The sequence below is a fragment of the Aedes albopictus genome, chromosome 3 (genome assembly GCF_035046485.1).
Source record: "Aedes albopictus strain Foshan chromosome 3, AalbF5, whole genome shotgun sequence".
In the NCBI taxonomy this organism is placed as follows: domain Eukaryota; kingdom Metazoa; phylum Arthropoda; class Insecta; order Diptera; family Culicidae; genus Aedes; species Aedes albopictus.
In genome coordinates this window covers 272,337,999-272,357,711 of record NC_085138.1, presented here as the reverse complement: position 1 = coordinate 272,357,711, position 19,713 = coordinate 272,337,999, and the positions used below count along the sequence as shown (strand labels likewise).

The 19,713-nt window shown below is 39.8% G+C and overlaps 1 protein-coding gene across 7 annotated transcripts in view; it reads left to right on the top strand.

Annotated features, from left to right (window-relative positions):
• Window positions 1-19,713, top strand: part of LOC109402290 (protein Teyrha-meyrha) — a 98,654-nt gene that overhangs the window by 16,663 nt on the left and 62,278 nt on the right. For 5 of the 7 annotated variants that reach the window (XR_009999456.1, XM_062860847.1, XM_062860846.1 and 2 more), the window contains exon 4: window positions 9,388-9,459. The exons of the other annotated variants lie outside the window; for them this stretch is intronic. Coding sequence is in view for 4 of the 5 variants with exons in the window: in XM_062860847.1 (XP_062716831.1) it covers window positions 9,388-9,459 (72 nt within the window). In the remaining variant the exon portion in view is untranslated. The remainder of the gene's footprint in view (window positions 1-9,387; window positions 9,460-19,713) is intronic. 7 annotated transcript variants of the gene reach the window in all.

Genomic DNA, 19,713 nt, shown 5'->3' with positions numbered 1-19,713 from the left:
AAATCAGCTCATTACTACAAATCTAGTACTACACCGAACGTGCCCCATTGATTTTTGAGCAACAAAAAATGTCAGAATTTCCACAAATAAATCAATAATTGCAATAAAAAACTATGTATATTCCTCCCACCAAAAAAATCAAATAAAATCGCCAATTTTTGTATGGTATAAAAACTCGTCATTGGTATAAAAACTCGGATATCGGAAACTTCGGTGGTTTTCTGTCGCCTCAGTTCCTCAATCCAATATGCGGCTTCGGCGCATAGCTCACCCGATACTTTTAGTTAGAAATACATTCAAGTTGATTGCTCGTTGTTTTATACTTACCTTACCGGTCAGACTAAGGCCTGAGCACCTGAGTGTCCTCTGATGTACATAGTAGCCGTCTCCATTCTACTCGGACCATGGCTGTGTGTCTCCAGTTCCGCACTCTGCGAAGGGTCTACAGATCGTTCTCCATTTGATTGACCCGCCTAGCTCGCTCCGCACCACGTCTTCTTGTACCGTTCGGATGACTCTCGAGAACTTTTTTAGTCGGGTTGCTATCCGATATCCTGATGACGTGACCCGCCCACCGTAGCTTCCCGCTTTACACGGTGTAGACGATGCATCGATGCATCGCGATGATTGGTTCTCTCCGTAGCTGATGCAGCTCGTGGTTCATTCACCTTCTCCAAGTCCCGTCTTCCATCTGCACTCCGCTGTAAATGGTACGCAACACCTTCCGTTCGAAAACTCCAAGGGCACGTTGGTCCTCTGCACGTAGCGTAGCGTTATGTAGATAGTTAACCTCGTGTAACGGCGAACTTTTTTTCGATCGTAGAGCTCTGCGGAGTTCAAAGTTATCTCGATTTCCTGCCACAATGCGTTCCTGAATTTCTCTGCTGGTTTCGTTGTCGGCGGTCACCAGTGAGCCCAAGTACACGAATTCTTCAACCGCCTCGATTTGAACACCGTCGATGAAAATTCGGGTTGGCGGGCGCGATAATTCCTCCCTGGAGCCCTTTGCCATCATGTACTTTCTATTCGACACATTAATAAATAGTCCGATTCGTTTGGCACTCAGATCACTATTTAGTCGGATGTACGTTTACGAGCTATAATATCAATATAATCAGCGAAACCAAGCAGCTGAACGGACTTCGTGAAAATCGTTCCACCCGTATTTATCCCCGCACTCCTTATTACACTCTCTCAAGGATGGAAATCTAGTGATCATGATAAGATTTTGAATGTGTCGCGGTGTTAGGGCATCGCGCGATCATAGCAACAACGATGGAATTTTGTCGTCAAGCATTCATAACAAACCATGCTCCGCGGATAATGAATCGCTCGACATGTGCGGCCGCGATGCGATCGTTATCATGAAGTCGAAATGATAAATTTCGATTTTCGGTCACTTTTTGTGCATTCTTATTGCTGAAGCTTTATGATATGCATATGAATGTAATATTCTTAATGATGAATTCGGGTTCCGGGAACATAAGTGGCATAAATCAAGATGAACAAAATTTATCACGACTTGTAACATGATCCGATAACGGGTCATCATGCGATAAAGCGTGCATCAGATGCTTTGATTTTCTCTGTGATACGAGCACGGTGTGAGGCGTCGGTATCATGCTACTGCAAGAACAAGGCTATCTTGGATTTTTCGTATCCTGTATCATTTATCGTTAGAAGTGATTTTCTTCCATCCTTGCTCTCTATAGCAATGTTAAACTGCAAGCACGGAATACCATCACATTGCCGTAACCCCCTGCGAGATTCGAAGGGACTTGAGAGTGTCCCTGACACTCGAACTACGCACATCACTCGATCCATCGTTGCCTTGATCAATCGTATCAGTTTATCCGGGAATCCGTACTCAACTCATGCATAATCTGCCTTAGCTGGTCTCGATCGATTGTATCATACGACAATTTGAAATCGATGAACAAGTGATGTGTGGGCGCGTTGTATTCGCGGCATTTCCGCAACCTCTGGCGGATGGTAAACATGTGGTCCGTTGTAGTGCGTTCACCCATGAATCCCGCCTGATATTTTTAAAATTTGAGAGAGTGTCATGTAGGCATCTCTACCGTATTTTAATAACTCACTTGGTACATAGTTGATGCTCCAGCGGCATTGTTGTTTTTCAACTGGCAAACCTCTTCCTCTATCATTTGGTGGTAAGGGGCTGGAAATCTTTCGTCCTGTGCACGTACTCCTAGATCTGTTACTATGCCACCTTCGGGGCTTGCAACGTTGCCATTGAGTTGCTCATCGTAATGCTGCCGCCATCTCTCGACCAACTCACACTCGTTCGTGAGAAGATTCCCGTGATTGTCACGGCACATGTCGGTTTGTGGCACAAAGTCTCTGCGGGAGCAGTTCAATTTTTTTTTTACCTATTTATTTTCTATTTTATTTTTATTATAATAGAGTATAACAGCACAAGTAACCTCCTAATGGTTTTCAAAGTATATGCTATTATTGATTATAAATAATGCCGATGTACTTTACTATTAATTGAAATATGAACTAACACTGTTTTTAAATGAATTATAGTTTCTCTCACACCTACACGTTCTCGGTAATTGATTCCAGGCACTAATTGCACGATGACGAAACGAATCTTTTAGTTCACAAGAAGAGCATCTCGGAATCGTGCATACCTCTCATAGATCGTGCATATGAAAAGAAATTTTTTAGGTAGGCTGGAGGGTCATTTAGAATTTTAAAAGTTTGTGTACAAACCCGAAGTTTTAGATGACTAGTGAAATTTACACCTAGTATAGCATTTGCATACCCGGATATATGATCATATTTGCTTAGGTTAAAAACATATCTTGTAACTGTATTGAAAGCTCGCTGAAGTTTCCTTAAATTCATTTTAGAGACTAGTGAATATAAGACATCCCCATAATTAAAAATCGGAACTATAAGGGATCTTGCCAAAAGCAGACGTATATGCTGTGGAGTGCTACTTCTTACAGCAACGAGAGAGTGAAGAGCTTTGTACACTTTATTACATACAGCGTTCACTTGGTCTTTCCAGCTCATTTTGCTATCCATAATTAATCCAAGATTTTTCACAGTATCAGAGTATTCAATTTGGTCACTGCCCACTTTTATTTTGGGAGCACACATTATTCTTGTACGTTGATTACAGAAAATAATTGCTTGTGTTTTCTTCGAGTTCAATACCAACCCGTTGATTTTACACCAATCCAAAACCCTTTGAATATCACTGTTAATTTTCATGATAGTATGCGCTAAATTGGACATTGAATCAGATAAATAAAGTTGACAATCATCAGCATAAAGATGGAATTTGCAATAATTTAGCATCAACGGTAGATCATTGATGTACATAGAAAATAGAAGCGGACCTAGAATGGATCCCTGGGGTACACCACAGGGAACAAATATTCTGTCAGATGTTGTGTTATTGAAGTACACGTATTGTGAACGACGTGACAGATAAGAATTCAGTAAACCAACTGATAAAGAGTCCAGTTTGAAATTTTGTTTCAGTTTATCACAAAGAAAGCTATGACTAATTGTATCGAAAGCTTTACTGGAATCAAGTAGTGCCATGGCTGTGACCATCTTTTTATCTAGCGCTTCTCTAATATCGTTCTCAACCTTAATCAAAGCAGTCACAGTGCTACAAGATTTTCGATATCCTGATTGTAAGGGACACAACAAGTTATTATTTGATAGGTATTCCTTCAGTTGTTTAGAGAGGATCGACTCAAAAATCTTCGATAAAGCACACAAGATGCTAATCGGGCGAAATTCGGGCGAAACTCACAGCAGGTTATACAATAATTCATCAAATTAGTAATGAGCGGTAAGGTAACTGGTAAAGATATTTTTAGGATATTTAAAGGAATTAGGTCATCTCCGATCGAATCACATGATGCTGTAGCAAATTCTTCGAGAACTTCGTTGCAAGTTACTCCACGAAAAGAGAACTCTGACTGTGACTCTGTACTATCAGAATTTTCAACAAAACTGACTGGTGTATAATGAGAAACAAAGTAATTGTTGAGGGTCGTAGCGTTCACATCTCCACCACCCATTCTGGTATTCGTTTGCGTCAGTCCTAAGCGTTTTATATTTTTCCATAACGTTTTGGCGGGTAAGTCCGCGTTAAGTTCAGAAGTGAAGTATTCGCGTTTAACGCGTTTGATTTCACGATTAGTCAAATTTCGTAAACAAGTAAAATTCTTCCATTTCCGAGTATTATTTTTATCTTTTTTCCAGCACTCATAAGCTTCAGAACGATTTTTAAACATTCGATTAATATAGTTGTTTATCCATGGATAACTAGGATCTCTAGCAACCTTTTTCTTCAAAGGAGCATGCCTATCAATAGTAGAAAACAGCATTTCATTGAAGCATGTAAGTTTTTCGTTGATATCAGAGCAGTAGTATATTCTATCAAAACAGCAATTGCGTAGATCAGATAGAAAAGAGTCAGTATTGATTTTCTGGTAGTCTCGGGCCCAGTATTCCACAGGTTTTGCTTTTGAATTTTTAAACCGATAGTCAACACAAACAAGATCATGATCGCTGATACCTCCAACAGACGACTGATAAACATTACTGATATTACTTCTCGTAGAACTTCCGTGTGTCCTTAGTGCGGTACAGCTCTTCCATCGCTTCGCGATCTCGTTCTTCCTGTTGGCGCTTCTTCATCTGGAAGACTGAGTTCTGCCTGTTTCGCGCCAGTCTGTAACGTGCCTCATTAACCCACGTACGGTGTTGCAACATTCTCGCCCATGCTGCATTCTTCTCGTTTTAACTGTTGATAAATTTAATGAAAACTTTATAAATTGCTGCTTAAATCTTAAAGAATTTATGACACTTTGTACATTTTCATATTTTTTTTAGAAATATACACTCCCGATCAAAAGTTTGGGGTCATCCCCTCAAAAACATGTCATTTTTCTAGGCCCATATCTCTGCCAATTTGCGTCCGATTTCAAAACCCTAGGTTTCATTCAAAAGATAATAAGTCAAAGAAACTTTGAACATGATTTAAAAGAAACTTCTTCAAAAAATTTTGTATGTAAACTTAACCCAAAGTTTCCAAATTTTCTAAAAAATTAATATAAACTTACGTCAGTGTCGCTGGAAATTGGGTCGACCAAATTTTAAGATGAGAGCGGTAATATAACGCATTTTATATTAGCTTTCAACTGCTTTTTACAGAACTTAGCTAAAAAATCTAGAAAAAAAAGTCATTAAGTAAGTAAACTCTTGATGTCATCGACCAAAAGTTTGGGGTCACCCCTCAATATGATGCATCAGCCAAAAGTTTGGGGTCACTTTCGTAAAACAAGGAAAAGTGCTTTGGTGATATCTTCGTCATCTGTAGTTCAATTTTAATTCTTTTTGGCTCATTTCAAAGATAATTAACTAAATTTACGTTTGATGTCTTCAACTTAACGTATTTAGCGATTTTTGTATATGAAAATGTTATGTAAAGTTATCACATTTCATCACACTTCAAAAAATGAGGCAACTTTACGTTAAGTTTTAGTATGTAAATTTCAACAAATATGTGTGGTTCAATGTCTATGCAGTAAGTATCATTCATTTTGTTTCAAACAAGCCATGAAGAATTAAAATTGAATGAAAGATGACAAAGATATCAACAAATCACTTTTCCATGTTTTACGATAGTGACCCCAAACTTTTGGCCGATGACAGCATAGATTAATTTACTTAATAACTTTTTTCTAGATTTTTTTTTTAGCTTAGTTCTGTAAAAAGCAGATGAAAGCTAATATAAAATGCGTTATATTACCGCTCTCATCTTAAAATTTGGTCAACCCAATTTCCAGCGACACTGCCGTAAGTTTATATTCATTTTTTTAGAAAATTTGGCAACTTTGAGTTAAATTTACATACAAATTTTTTTGAAAAAGTTTCTTTTAAATCATGTGCAAAGTTTCTTTGACTTATTATCTTTTGAATGAGCCCTAGGGTTTTGAAATCGGACGCAAATTGGCGAAGATATGGGCCTAAAAAATGACATGTTTTTGAGGGGGTGACCCCAAACTTTTGATCGGGAGTGTAAATACCAGTAAAAATTAAACATCGTCTAAATGTAGTACATTTTTAGTAGTTTCTATTCAAATCTAGGACTGTCGGTGTCTGCTATACCCTCGAATACGGAGATACAGAAAAATCTGTATTGATACAGATTTTTTGAAAAAATAATCTGGCATCTCTGGGTAGAAGGAAGTCGCTCGATGCCCGCTTTTCCACACTTTATGTCCAGTCCAGCAAATTCTACAACGCCACGATGTCAAAATTGCGGGGACGTAGTTCGTCGTAAAAAGGGCCCATATAGCCGAGGCGGTAAACGCACGGGTATTCAGCATGACCATGCTGAGGGTGACGGGTTCGATTCCCGGTCGGTCCAGGATCTTTTCGTAAAGGAAATTTCCTTGACTTCCTTGGGCATAGAGTATCTTCGTGCCTGCCACACGATATACACATGCAAAATGGTCATTGGCAGAGGAAGCTCTCAGTTAATAACTGTGGAAGTGCTCATAGAACACTAAGCTGAGAAGCAGGCTTTGTCCCAGTGAGGACGTTACGCCAAGAAGAAGAAGAAGAAGTTCGTCGTAAAAGATTATTCTGTCCAGTGTACGCAGAATATGCCACCGCAATATGCCACAACAAAAACGGTAGGAATATTTGTCTTGTTCTATTCACCTCGTGATTTTCGCATTGTTTTACAACTGAAACTCGACTCTGAGGTTTGCAAGAGTCTTAATTCGTCCACATGCTTATGAATTCGATGATGTGAGTCGAAAATTTTAGCAGAAAAGCCGGAATATCGGCACACGCACGGTAAGCGATGTTTGTTTTATTTTTCCCATCGCGTGACATGCGTTTGTTGCGGAGCGCCTTTGTTACCAACATGCACCGCTTAGGACAAAGCGTTTGTTTTTCGGCGTGATCCGTTTTTCATACCCTGATTCTGTCACATCCTGCGAAACCAATTGACTAGCAATTCCATGTTCCAAGTTTACAATCGTAGTCCTTATTTTATAGCGTGAGTATTTGCCGATTGTATCGAGTCGTATTTTCTCCTATGTTATTCGCAATGGAGATTTTTACGGGCCTACGCAAACACTCCTGTCTCGCTGGAGGGCCTGCGAAATTGTCATTTCAGTTTTTTTCTGCCCCATTTTTACATTTCAACATTTGTCTCCTGAATTTTTTTTTATCATTTTAACGTTTTGTCTTTCTTGTTTGTCATTTGCAAATAAGAAATAAGACAGTCGGTTCATCTTTCGATAACATGTCTGAAACAATGTTGTCGAAAGATGAATCGACTTTTTCTTTTCTCGAGTTATGCACTAATATGTCATCTATGTAGCTAGAAAGTAGTACGGTTAACGTTAACCCAGCGCCACCATATATGAACTGTAACACAGTGACAGTAGTTGAGTTCTCAGTGGATCAGCTCGACGAACAAGCCGGCCCAGATCCGGCCCTGGTCCCGATAACAGAGGAGGAAGTCCAGGCTGCGGCGCGCCGTGGCAAAAACATGAAGGCCCCGGGTAATGACGGAATCGTTAACCTGGTGCTGAAAAATCTGTCTGGCAGAGCTTTCCGCCTTTTGTCGAAGATCTTCACCAGGTGCCTCGAGCTGAGCTACTTCCCGGACAGGTGGAAAGTTGGGAAGGTAATCCCAATTTTGAAACCTGGAAAGGACCCGACCGCTCCCACAAGCTACCGTCCAATTACGCTGCTGTCCTCGGTCAGCAAGCTTTTCGAAAGGCTAATCCTACAGCGCCTAACGGCGTACATCGAGGAGCACCACATTATCGCCCCGGAACAATTCGGCTTCCGGAAAGGACACTCCACCGTCCACCAATTGGTCAGAGTGGAGAACATCATTCACCGTAACAAAGCGCTCTCAAACAACACCGCCATGGTGCTCCTCGATGTAGAAAAAGCCTTCGATAACGTTTGGCATGACGGTTTGGTCCACAAACTGGTACAGGCCGGCATCCCGCAGTACATCTGCAAAGTTGTTCGGAACTATCTGTCGAACAGAACCTTCCGAGTCCATCTAACCGGTGCAGCATCGGAGGTTCAAGCTGTCCCGGCCGGCGTTCCCCAAGGAAGCTTGCTGGGCCCAATCCTCTACAACATCTACACGTCGGACATCCCAGAACTACCGGGAGGGTGCAGTCTGGCCCTGTATGCGGACGACAGCGGGATTGTCGCAAACGGCAGGACTCCAGCGATCTACCGATCAAGACTCCAGCGGGGGGTGACGGCCTATGTCACATACCTCGCTTCGTGGAAAATAAAGGTGAACGAAGCCAAAAGCCAGGCCATTCTCTTCCGGCACCGTCAGTCACCGAAGCTCCTTCCACCACCGGACTGTTTCATCCGGGTGAACAACAAACCCATAGACTGGGCCAACGAGGTCGGATACCTCGGGGTCGTCTTCGACGATAAACTGACGTACCGGGCCCACACCGATGGGCTGAAACAGAAGTGCATGTGGCTGCTTAACTCCCTGTACCCACTCATCTGTCGACGATCCCGACTGTCGCGCCGGAACAAGCTGGCTGTACTGAACACCATCATAATTCCGGTAGTCAACTACGCAATGCCGGTGTGGGGAACGTGCGCGGAATCCCACAAACAAAAACTCCAAGTCGTTCAGAACCGGCTCCTACGAATCATCCTGGACGTTCCCTACGACAGCAGAATCAGAGACATGCACAGTGCAGCGGGCTGCAAAACGGTCAGGGACCGCATCGAAGACGCGATCGACAGCCTGTACGTGAGTGCCACCGCCTCCGAATACCCGCTCATAAGAGCGCTTGTTAATTAGGTTATCAAATTTGCAGTTAGGTTAAGTAGGTTATAAAATTAAAAAAGCACACATACACATTGTATAAACACGAAAACACAAAACAAAGAAAGGAAACAAGTATCAATGATACAAAATACTTAAACTTAAGGCTGAAAATGGAAACATAAATCACTTAAACACTATCAATGTAGAACACACAAAATGAACTGAATAAAAATTGATTTACAAATGCAAATGCACAGTAGTTGAGCTATTTATATCAAACACACAAGGCTACGGTGGCGCTATCTGTTCATTTCATAGCGACCGTTTTAGAGAATACGGTTGTGAGCACATCATAATTTAAACAACATATGAAATTTGATGCTTATGAAATATGAGCCATACCACGATATGTCAAAATAATGAATGCGATGGTTGAAGGGCTCTACAGAAGTAAAAAAAAAATGAAATATGATCTTTGAATAACTTAAATCAATAATTTTCCCATACCATCTTCCCCAAATAATATCGAACTTTTGTAATTTCATTCACAGAACTTCTGTCACTGTTCGGACCTAAGAACCATTTTTTGTCTTATGTAGATGATCAAAACAAGACAATCAGAAGTAAGTGTCAATTTCATACTTATCCCCAATATGAAAGTTTGAGTAGCTATGACTCTTACAAAACTCTGTGAATGTTTTTCATTCAATCTGATCAAAATGTGATTAATACTTGTTTGACTCATAGTTGACTTTTTACAAAATAATTCCTTAATAGAAACACCGCCAAAACGGCTCGTGTTTCACAATGATGCGCCCAACTTAAAGAATCATCACACGACCGAACATTGTTTAAATTAACATTTCTGACCTAATGGATTCTTAAGATTTTCCACCACGAATCCCACGAATTAACAATTTCCCCGCTTCGGAAAACCATGGAGAACAAATTTACGACCAGGCCCTGGTGCCATATATCTTCGCAGGCTGGATGGGTTGAGCATCGAACGGTTTCAAATGTAAAGGAAACTTGTGAAGAATGCACCAACCGGAACCCAGCCATTCAATAATGCCGAGAGATCACTAACTGAACGGCGACCATAAAGATGCCTCAAATAGATCATCGGCCGCACTTTAGGTCGACAGCAGCGTTGTTGTTGCAAGAAACGATTATTTAATTATTTCATCAAACAAATGGTCGCATACCTTGTAGAGAGTTTTCCGTGTACGACCGCCACTGGAAAATGCTTCCATCGTGTCGAACACGCATGCAGAGACAGAAAGAGAGATCTGCCATCGATGATGGCGGTTCATCTCAATCGCTTTATTTCATATTTCAAACAACTTAACCTCAAACCACGCGGAGTAGCAACAATGCAGTGAACGATTAGTATAAGCAACGAGTGGTAAACGATGCAGCTCGGTGTCACGTTTGAACTGAGCGAGCGTTCGCAGGCTGAAAGACAAGATGATTTACAAGCGAAAGATACAAATGAAAACAAACGATCTGCGGATATGATCTTGGAATCTTTCCAACTTGAAAATTAAAAATCACATATCGTGAATTGATGTTTAAAAATAAGAAACAAAAAACGGAATAAACAATAATAGCATAAAAATGAATATGGAAAATTTGTAATCAATTGATTAAGCAGGACAGTACTTGTTTTTTTTTCTTTTTTTTATTCCGGGATTTACTGCCGTAGGCAGGTTCATCCCGGCGCACATTGGAGTAAATCATATCAAAACCTGATCATAAGTGGAAAAACTCAAAATGAAGTACTTGGGTTTTCCGTTGTGTTTTTGCCAAGTGTGGTTATCGTGTAATCGTTTGACAACTAAGCAGTGTCCAAATGTTTTGTTCACGCTTATCAGAAGAGGTTTAGTGAAGCTGGATGTTGGCCGTTTTCTTTGATATAACTCACAGTGCGTGCAAGTTTTGACCGTAAAAAGTGAATAAAAATGATAGTCAATCAATTCAACGATGCAGTTTGTTAAAGAAGGTTAATGTTGTTATTCTGTTAATTAGAAACCCAAATAAATTGTCGTTAAATTTACATACAATATATAAAAATATTGAACAAAAAATATTTGATGGAATCCTTTACCGTACATTAATTAGAAACCCAAATAAATTGTCGTTAAATTTACATACAATATATAAAAATATTGAACAAAAAATATTTGATGGAATCCTTTACCGTACATTAATGGAAAATTTGTAATCAATTGATTAAGCAGGACAGTACTTGTTTTTTTTTCTTTTTTTTATTCCGGGATTTACTGCCGTAGGCAGGTTCATCCCGGCGCACATTGGAGTAAATCATATCAAAACCTGATCATAAGTGGAAAAACTCAAAATGAAGTACTTGGGTTTTCCGTTGTGTTTTTGCCAAGTGTGGTTATCGTGTAATCGTTTGACAACTAAGCAGTGTCCAAATGTTTTGTTCACGCTTATCAGAAGAGGTTTAGTGAAGCTGGATGTTGGCCGTTTTCTTTGATATAACTCACAGTGCGTGCAAGTTTTGACCGTAAAAAGTGAATAAAAATGATAGTCAATCAATTCAACGATGCAGTTTGTTAAAGAAGGTTAATGTTGTTATTCTGTTAATTAGAAACCCAAATAAATTGTCGTTAAATTTACATACAATATATAAAAATATTGAACAAAAAATATTTGATGGAATCCTTTACCGTACATTAAAAATGAAATAAGTTGATTTTTCGGCTGTTTCCGGGAAATCTGCTTTTAGTGTATGATAAAACTATTGTTCCTCTTTCAAACGCAGAAAGAAAACCTTCCGGATGTTTCCGATTTCAAAAGTTGCAAAACTTTGAAAAAATCGTGATAATTATATTATTATGTGATATTTTTTGCCCAAAATCACTATTTGGCCCTCTGAACGTATTTTTGCTGAAAACTAGAATTCAACAGCTTTCAAGCAAAAAAAAAAAAGAAGTTTAAAATCGGTCAATTGGTTCATAAGCTGTGATTTTTTGAAAAATTTCTGTTTCGAAAAATCTTGATTTTTACAATTATAAAATTGGTCACCCTAATGATGAAATAAAAAAAATACGGGTCTAATTATTTTCGATAAATTACACTAGTTTACAGCATTTTTGAACTCGGTAAGCTGATGATCGTTTTTGGTGTAGAATCATGCCCTGAGTTCGAAAACGCGAAGGAAAAAAATTACAGTAGAGCGGAAATTTTTTCGACTTTTCATACAAGGTTGATGATTTCAAATCGATTTTTGTTCTATTTTTAAGCAAAGTCGCTTACTTCACACATCTCGTTCTCCGTAATCAATGCTCCGATTGAGCTGATTTTTTTACTGTAACTCGCCTACATATGATATGCCAAATAAACGTTGAGAAATAATTTTTAAATTGTTTTTAACTTATTGAAAAAAATACATTTCTTCATTTATTTTTGGAAAATTTGCTAAAATTTAAGGTGATCGTCCCCAATACTCGCCAATATCTTGAATTTCATCAATCTGATGCAAAACCTGCATTCAGATGATCGAATGGTATTATATTCAGCTTTTAATTTATGGAAAAAGATTTAAAATTGGTTGAATAAAACGCAAGATATTTTCATTTTATTAAATTCTATATTTTGAAAAGTTATAAAACTCGATATTGAGCTAAAACTCAAAAACTGTTCTACTTAAAAATTTTTGAAGCACGGTTTCGAAATCAGCGCTAAATTATGCTTCAAAAACTTTGGTCGTTGACAGCAGTTCACGACTTTCGTTTTATTTTGTAAACTAGTGTTACAAAACCACCAAGTATCACGATGTTCGGAGACACACTATATCAATTTTCTATGGAATGATGGTATTATTATTAAAAAAAATCTTGTTGAAGTCAGTTAGATTGGTTGTTTCTCACTGCTAGGTGAATTTATTGTTATAAAATTCATTGAAAACTATGAAATACGTTTCATTACTAATTTGGGTTGTATTTGGGTTGCGAAAATACGTCAAAATAATTTTGATCAGTTTTGATGTACTAGGTGCTCCACTGTGCGGCGTCTTAAAAATATGAACAACGGCGCGCCGGATCATGATTGCAATTTGACTGGCGGCGGCGTCTAGTGTCAACAACTGACGAACGAGAGTAATACCACCAAAAGCCAAATGCTAGTGGCTGGTACATGACTCAACAGAGAGCGGATCAGGTTGGCAAGGCCAGATGAGAAACGATTCCTCCGCTACAAGAAGAAATTGTGATTGCTGCACCGCAGAAATGCATGGATTGGAACGATGTGTGGATGTTTTATGCACCTGACAATGATGTGCAGCACAAGGCTGCGCTCTTGCAAACTTATTGTGGTAACCAGTTGAAACAAGCACTTTGAAGAGCACAACCCCAATATAATCTTAACCTTCCGTAGCTCGCGTGGTTGGACACCATCTTCACAATAATGATGAGTACAAAAAGCGAGATTTTTTCAACGTGTTGTATAAAATACAACAGCGCGATCACTCGAGGGTTAAACAAAATAGAAATAGCTTACAGTTTTACCGTTGAAAAGTGTACATATTAGAACATTACAACAAAAAACGCTGCCTACGTTCAATCTTTCCATTGTGCGGTGGGTTTTGACCCTCCTGCCCAATGTTTCCGACAGATGACACTGAACATGCACAAACAGAATCTAATTTAATTCCGATTCCAATCTCGTCGCACCATCTTCACTTAATTAAATTCTTTTTTATTCTCTCACCAAAAAATGGCTATATTTCCTTGCATCCGGTTTAAAATCACTTTTTTTCCTTTGCCATTTTTGCGGATATAAGACACAGAATAACAATTTTCACCATCGGTTGCCTCGAGCAGCCGGAGCACAGACTGCAATCCTCAGTGGCTGGGCGCTGGCGCTGGCATCACCGTGCGACACCAAAAGGATATTACAACTTAAGTCAAGCATCAACTTTCCTGTGATCTTTTAAGTCCCTCTCGAAAATCTTCGTTTCTCCTTTCTTCCGGACATAATCCTTGCAAGAAACAACTTCCCCGAGAGCAGGCATAAAAAAATCACCCTCGTAGAATTGAAACACTTTTTTATTGCTACTTTTTCCCGAGAAAAAAAAACTGCCCAAATGTGTCTCTTACTCCAACTGTGTGCCACTCGTCACCCTTCCACGGATGGTGGGGAAGGGGGATTCTCATAGAGTTCCACCAACGCACGAGACTCGGAAGTTTGAAATTGAATAAAAAGTGATGCGTTAAGCGTTAAATGGGATTTTTTTTTTTTTGCGCTGGAGAGAGTGTTGGATTGGAACGGTAGGTTAGGTACTTGAGATGCATTCAGGCGCACAGTGCGGTGGCTAGTCTGGAATCGGACGAAGGGTCCAGCTATGACAAGGTCTTCATAATGCCGGGTGTGGCCTTCCGGGTCGAAGGAGCGGCAATTGTGCGTACCGGATTATGGCAGCCCACTAGGTGGAAAGTAATAAACTTTTTTTTTGCCTTTAGATTGGAAGCGACTCTGTGGGACTAGAAATAATCACCTCTCGCTGTTATTTCCCTCTCAAGTATTCACTGGGGTTCTGGATCCGAAAAAGGGTTATATTTTTCAAATGAACAGAATATTCTTCGGTTTTTGAATGAGAAGCGGGAAGTGAAAGTATTCCCAAATGTGGGCAGCAGATGAAAGATTTCGCTAATAAAATTGATTTATGAGTTGCTCTGTTTGAATATTCACTTGTGCCAAGCTGCAAGCAGAGACTGGAAGGTAACATTCATTCATTACGTATCGTCTCTTATATTCCTAGAAAAGGATTAAAAACTGTAGTTGCACTACGTATAGATTTTTTTTAACCATTTGCCTCTGAAGAACGGACAAGAATTGGAACTTGGAATGCATTAACCTAGGCATTAACCCTAGCCCGGCAGGGTAAACTGGCACAACTAGCCAATGAGGCATGCCGTATGGAGCTTGAGATCCTAGGACTAAGCGAAGTCCGTTGACCGAACTTTGGAGAACACACATTGGCGCCTGGTCAAAATCTGCTATACTCTGGCCTACGAGGTGAACACGCTCCTCGCCACCTTCGAGTTGGTTTCCTGATCAGCGCTCACGCCCACGCTGCGCTCATGAAGTGGGAACCTATTAATGAGAGGATAATTGTAGCCAGATTCAGAACACGGGCTCGAAACCTTACCATGATCCAATGTTACGCGCCAACCAATGCTGCCAAATTGTAAGATGAAGAGATCTTTTACAGTCAACTGAATGCTGTCGTGGACAAGATTCCGAAAGGTGATATCAAGATCCTCATGGGTGACTTCAACGCGAAGGTTGGCTCCGACAACTGGGACGCCATGGTCTCGAAGAAATGAGCGAAAACGGAGAGCTGTTCGCAGAGTTTTGTGGCAACAATGACATGGTGATTGAGAGATCGCTCTTTCCTCATCGACCAGTGCACAAAGTGACATGGGTTTCCCGTGATGGCGGAGTCTTCTTGATGTGCGAAACAAATGTAGTGCCGACATTGCGTCTGACCATCATCTCTTAATCGGCGCACATTGAAGTAAATCATATCAAAACCTGCACACCAAATTTTTTTCGCTGAAAATCAGCAAAGTTTTGCTGAATTTTGCCGAGCTGAAATTTCAGCAATCCGTTCAGCAATAAAAATTACTGAAATTTTCAGCAATGTCGGATGTCATCGTAAACGTCAAAAATTTACTGAAAAGATTAGCAAATTTATGAGGATTGCTGAAGATTCAGCAATTTCGTCCGACGTGGGATTCGGCAGCACATTGCTGATGGATTTCAGCAAATTAAATCAAAACAAAAGAAAATTCACTTTTCAGATTGAAATCCACTTATTAGTTGCAGTAGGCAAAGACTTATTTTATTTCTTTCTATTCATGATAATTGAAAAAAAAAATGTAAATTGTGGAACTTGTGGATCGGGTGTGGTCAATAGGATGCTGATGCTGATGCCATTGGACCCTCGGATGACTTCGAATGTTTGGAAATAGTGTACTCTGTTCATTGCCTAAGAGAAACAAGTTCTGGAATTCTAGTGTTATTTGTTTAAATTCAGATACATACCTGTTTGAATGTGTTAAATTGTAAAATAATTCACGGTATACAAACTTTTTCTTGAAAAAAACGTCTCTTGTTCAATCAAAAACTGAATCTGTGTTGCCGTAAAAACAAGCGATGCTCTCTTTTTTACATTTTTTTTTATTTTGACAAGTGGATTGCCGAGGTGGCGACCGGTCGGGAAAAATGAACTGAATTTTCAGTAGTTCAGACGATTTTGCTGATTTACAGCTAACACAAGCGATTTACTGATTTTTTCAGTAAAACGTATATATGCTGATTCTGCTTCAGCAAACCATTTTGCTGAAATCTCTAAACGATTTTTGGTGTGTGATCATAAGTGGAAAAACTCAAAATGAAGCAATGGGGTTTTCCGTTGTGTTTTTGCCAAGTGTAGTTATCGTGTAATCGTTTGACTGCTAAGCAGTGTCCAAATGTTTTGTTTACGCTTATCAGAAGAGGTTTAGTGAAGCTGAAGTTTAGCTGTTTTCTTTGATATAACTCACAGCGCGTGCAAGTTTTGACCGTACAAAATGAATAAAATTGATAGTCAATCAATTCAACGATGCAGTTTGTTAAAGAAGGTTAATGGTTATTCTGTTAATTTGAAACCCAAAGAAATTGGCGTTAAGTTTACATACAAAATATGAAAATATTGGAAAAAAAATGATGGAATCCTTTACCGTATATTCAAAATGAAATAAGTTGATTTTCCGGCTGTTTCCGGGAAATCTTCTTTTAGTGTATGATAAAACTATTGTTCCTCTTTCAAATGCAGAAAGAAAACCTTCCGGATGTTTAAAGTTGCAACACTTTAAAAAAATCGTGATAATTATATTATTATATGATACTAGCTGTCCCCGGCAAACTTTGTCTTGCCTACTGCGTTTTTTGACGTTTCAAGTCTTTAGCCAAGCGGTCAAGTCCCCGTTCAAAATGTATGAAGACCCGATTTTCAAAAATTCGCAACTTTCCCATGTTTTTGGCCTCATAAACCTTCCTTGGGTGAAAACTAACAGAACAAAACTTAGACGACCCAAATTGGACCATCCGTTCGCAAGTTATGCGCGGTCCCACGTATGCCACTGCATTTTTATATATATATATAGAATATATAGAATAGATATAGATATAGATAGATTATTTGCCTAAAAACACTACTAGGCCCTCTGAACGTATTTTTGCTGAAAACTAGAATTCAACAGCTTTCAAGCAAAAAAAAAAAAAAAAGAAGTTTAAAATCGGTCAACTGGTTCAAAAGCTGTGATTTTTAGAAAATTTTTGGTTTCGGAAAATCTTGATTTTTACAATTATAAAATTGGTCGCCCCAATGATGAAATAAAAAAAATAAGGGTCTATTCGATAAACTACCAAACCACCAAGTATCACGATGCTCGGAGACACACTATATCGATTTTCTATGGAATGGTGGTATTATTTAAAAAATGATGTTGTTGAAGTCAGTTAGATTGGTTGTTTCTCACTGCTAGGTGAATTTATTATTATAAAATTCATTGAAAACTATGAAATACGTTTCATTACTAATTTGGGTTGCATTTGGGTTGCGAAAATACGTCAAAATAATTTTGATCAGTTTTGATGTACTAGGTGCTCCACTGTGCGGCGGCCGCTAGTACTGTACATTATTAATAACGGAGAGTTTTGGGCGCAGTTTAACCATCACCATGTAGTGATCAGAATCGATATTAACGATAGGAACATGTTCTGTCTAGTTTCTTACGATTAGTGAAGTTCAAGCACAATATCAAAACCTAAATTACAAAAAAAAAAACTCAAATAAACAGATGGTAAATTTTAATATAAGGACTATTTTTACCGATTTGATAACGAACAACTCAATCCTTCTAGAATAGAACATTTCAAATCATCCTATACTCGCGTCAGCACGCTCGTAACAATAAATCAAACAATACAACGCTCATAAAATAATCGATGCTCACCCTTAATCCCCTTCGGAATCTAACAGCATCATTCCACTTTTGAAGGGCAGCACAGCCAGCCGGTCCCGTCTGGCTGTTTTCGGCTATTCCAATCGATTCTTCCACATTGCCCCGAGGGAAAAATCAAAGAGACAACCACTCAAAAATTTGTAACAGGGACTGTTTGCATGGACCACGCCGATGTTGTTCGTCGACCGTTACCATCCACCCAAAGGATGTTGTTTGATGCTGTTTCTCTGCACGCTTGGTGAGGCATGAAGTAAGCGAGAAAAATTATTTATGAATTTGTTTTGTGCTAATTGAAATTGGAAAACCACAGCCGGCAGCGGCGTCGGCCCTTCAGCTTGACTCACCATGGGAAGTGTGATCCATCAGAATTGGTTATTGACTGCTAACATGAAAGACATGGGAAAACCTTTTGTAGATAGGCTCTCGTAGCCGTATGTATCTCTCGACGGGTCTCGTTATGCGATGAAACAGTTTCCATCCCCTAGTAATTTGTCAATTAGACCATTGTTAAAAATCACTCCACGATTGCTTGCATACGTCGCACATGAATTGCAACGGACTACCGGTTGGTGTAACCTTTTGACGATGCATGGGATCGAGGGGACAAAAGCCGCTCACCGAAGGGACAATCGGCTCTTCACCAGTCGAGCAAGGCTGCAAAAGTAAAAGAGCAACGGCAAGATCATAAAAACGGAAATTTGTCCTTTCATCTTTGATTCGCAGCTTCCCTTCCAGTAGTCAGCAGCACACCGGGAGCACCACCCGAAATGGTATAATGAATGACTTTTTATTTTATTATATTTTTGTTGATCAATTCATTCCGGTGAGTTCTCGTTTTTATTGCACTTATTATGTCGTTCAGTGTCTGTGAAGTGTGCATGCTCGTTCCAGGCCAGGCGGTGCCCTATGTGTGAATGCGGCCAGAGACAGGAGGACACACCGCAGACTTCTGCGAAGGGCTCTTGAAAACGAGAGTCAACACGCGTGCCGCTGTCAATGGGACAGTTATGTGGCTTTAGAAATGTGTGCATTGGGACACTGAATGCGATTTTGTTTTAAAATGTTTCAAAAGATTTTTTTTTGAGCAGTCGCTTGAAGTCTTCAAAGAAATGAACAAGAAGCAACTTAAAGTTAAACTTGAGCAAAAGATTCAGGAGTGAGAAAGGCTTATTCAGCAGCAGATAAGAACTAAAGTAAGGGTGCGATTTTATCACCCCCTGTATTTCATAGGTTTGACTCCATAGTCGTGTTATGCGACGAGCCGGGCTCAACAGCTGGGATACGATTTTCATATAACCCGGCCAATTTGTCTGTTTCGAGAGTGACATAAACATTATTGCGCCTCAACGTGAAGCAACAAATGTCGGACTAACGTGTCAAAAACGAAGTACTGTGCTGGCGGGTGGAACCGGAAACGGCAGGGCATACCTAGACAGCATGTTACGATAGACGGGACACGTTCGAGGTTGTGGAAGATTTCGTCTACCCCGGATCCTTATTTACGACAGACAACAACGTTAGCCGCGAAATACGAAGGCGTATCGTCAGTGGAAGTCATCGGGTCTACAATGGGCTCCACAAGAACCTGCGGCCCCAGCACCATATACAAGACGCTTATAAGACTGGTGGTTCTCTACGCGCACGATACCTGGACTGTAATCGAGGAGGACATGCAAGCACTCAGAGTGTTCAAGCATGTGTGCAGAAGAATGATGTGTGTGGCGGCAAAGAATGAACCACTGGCTCGCGACACTACGGCAAATCTAGCATGCGGAAGGTTATAAAAGCTGGAAGGATACGACGCGGGCAGGTCATTAGCCTGGTACACGGTTTATATGA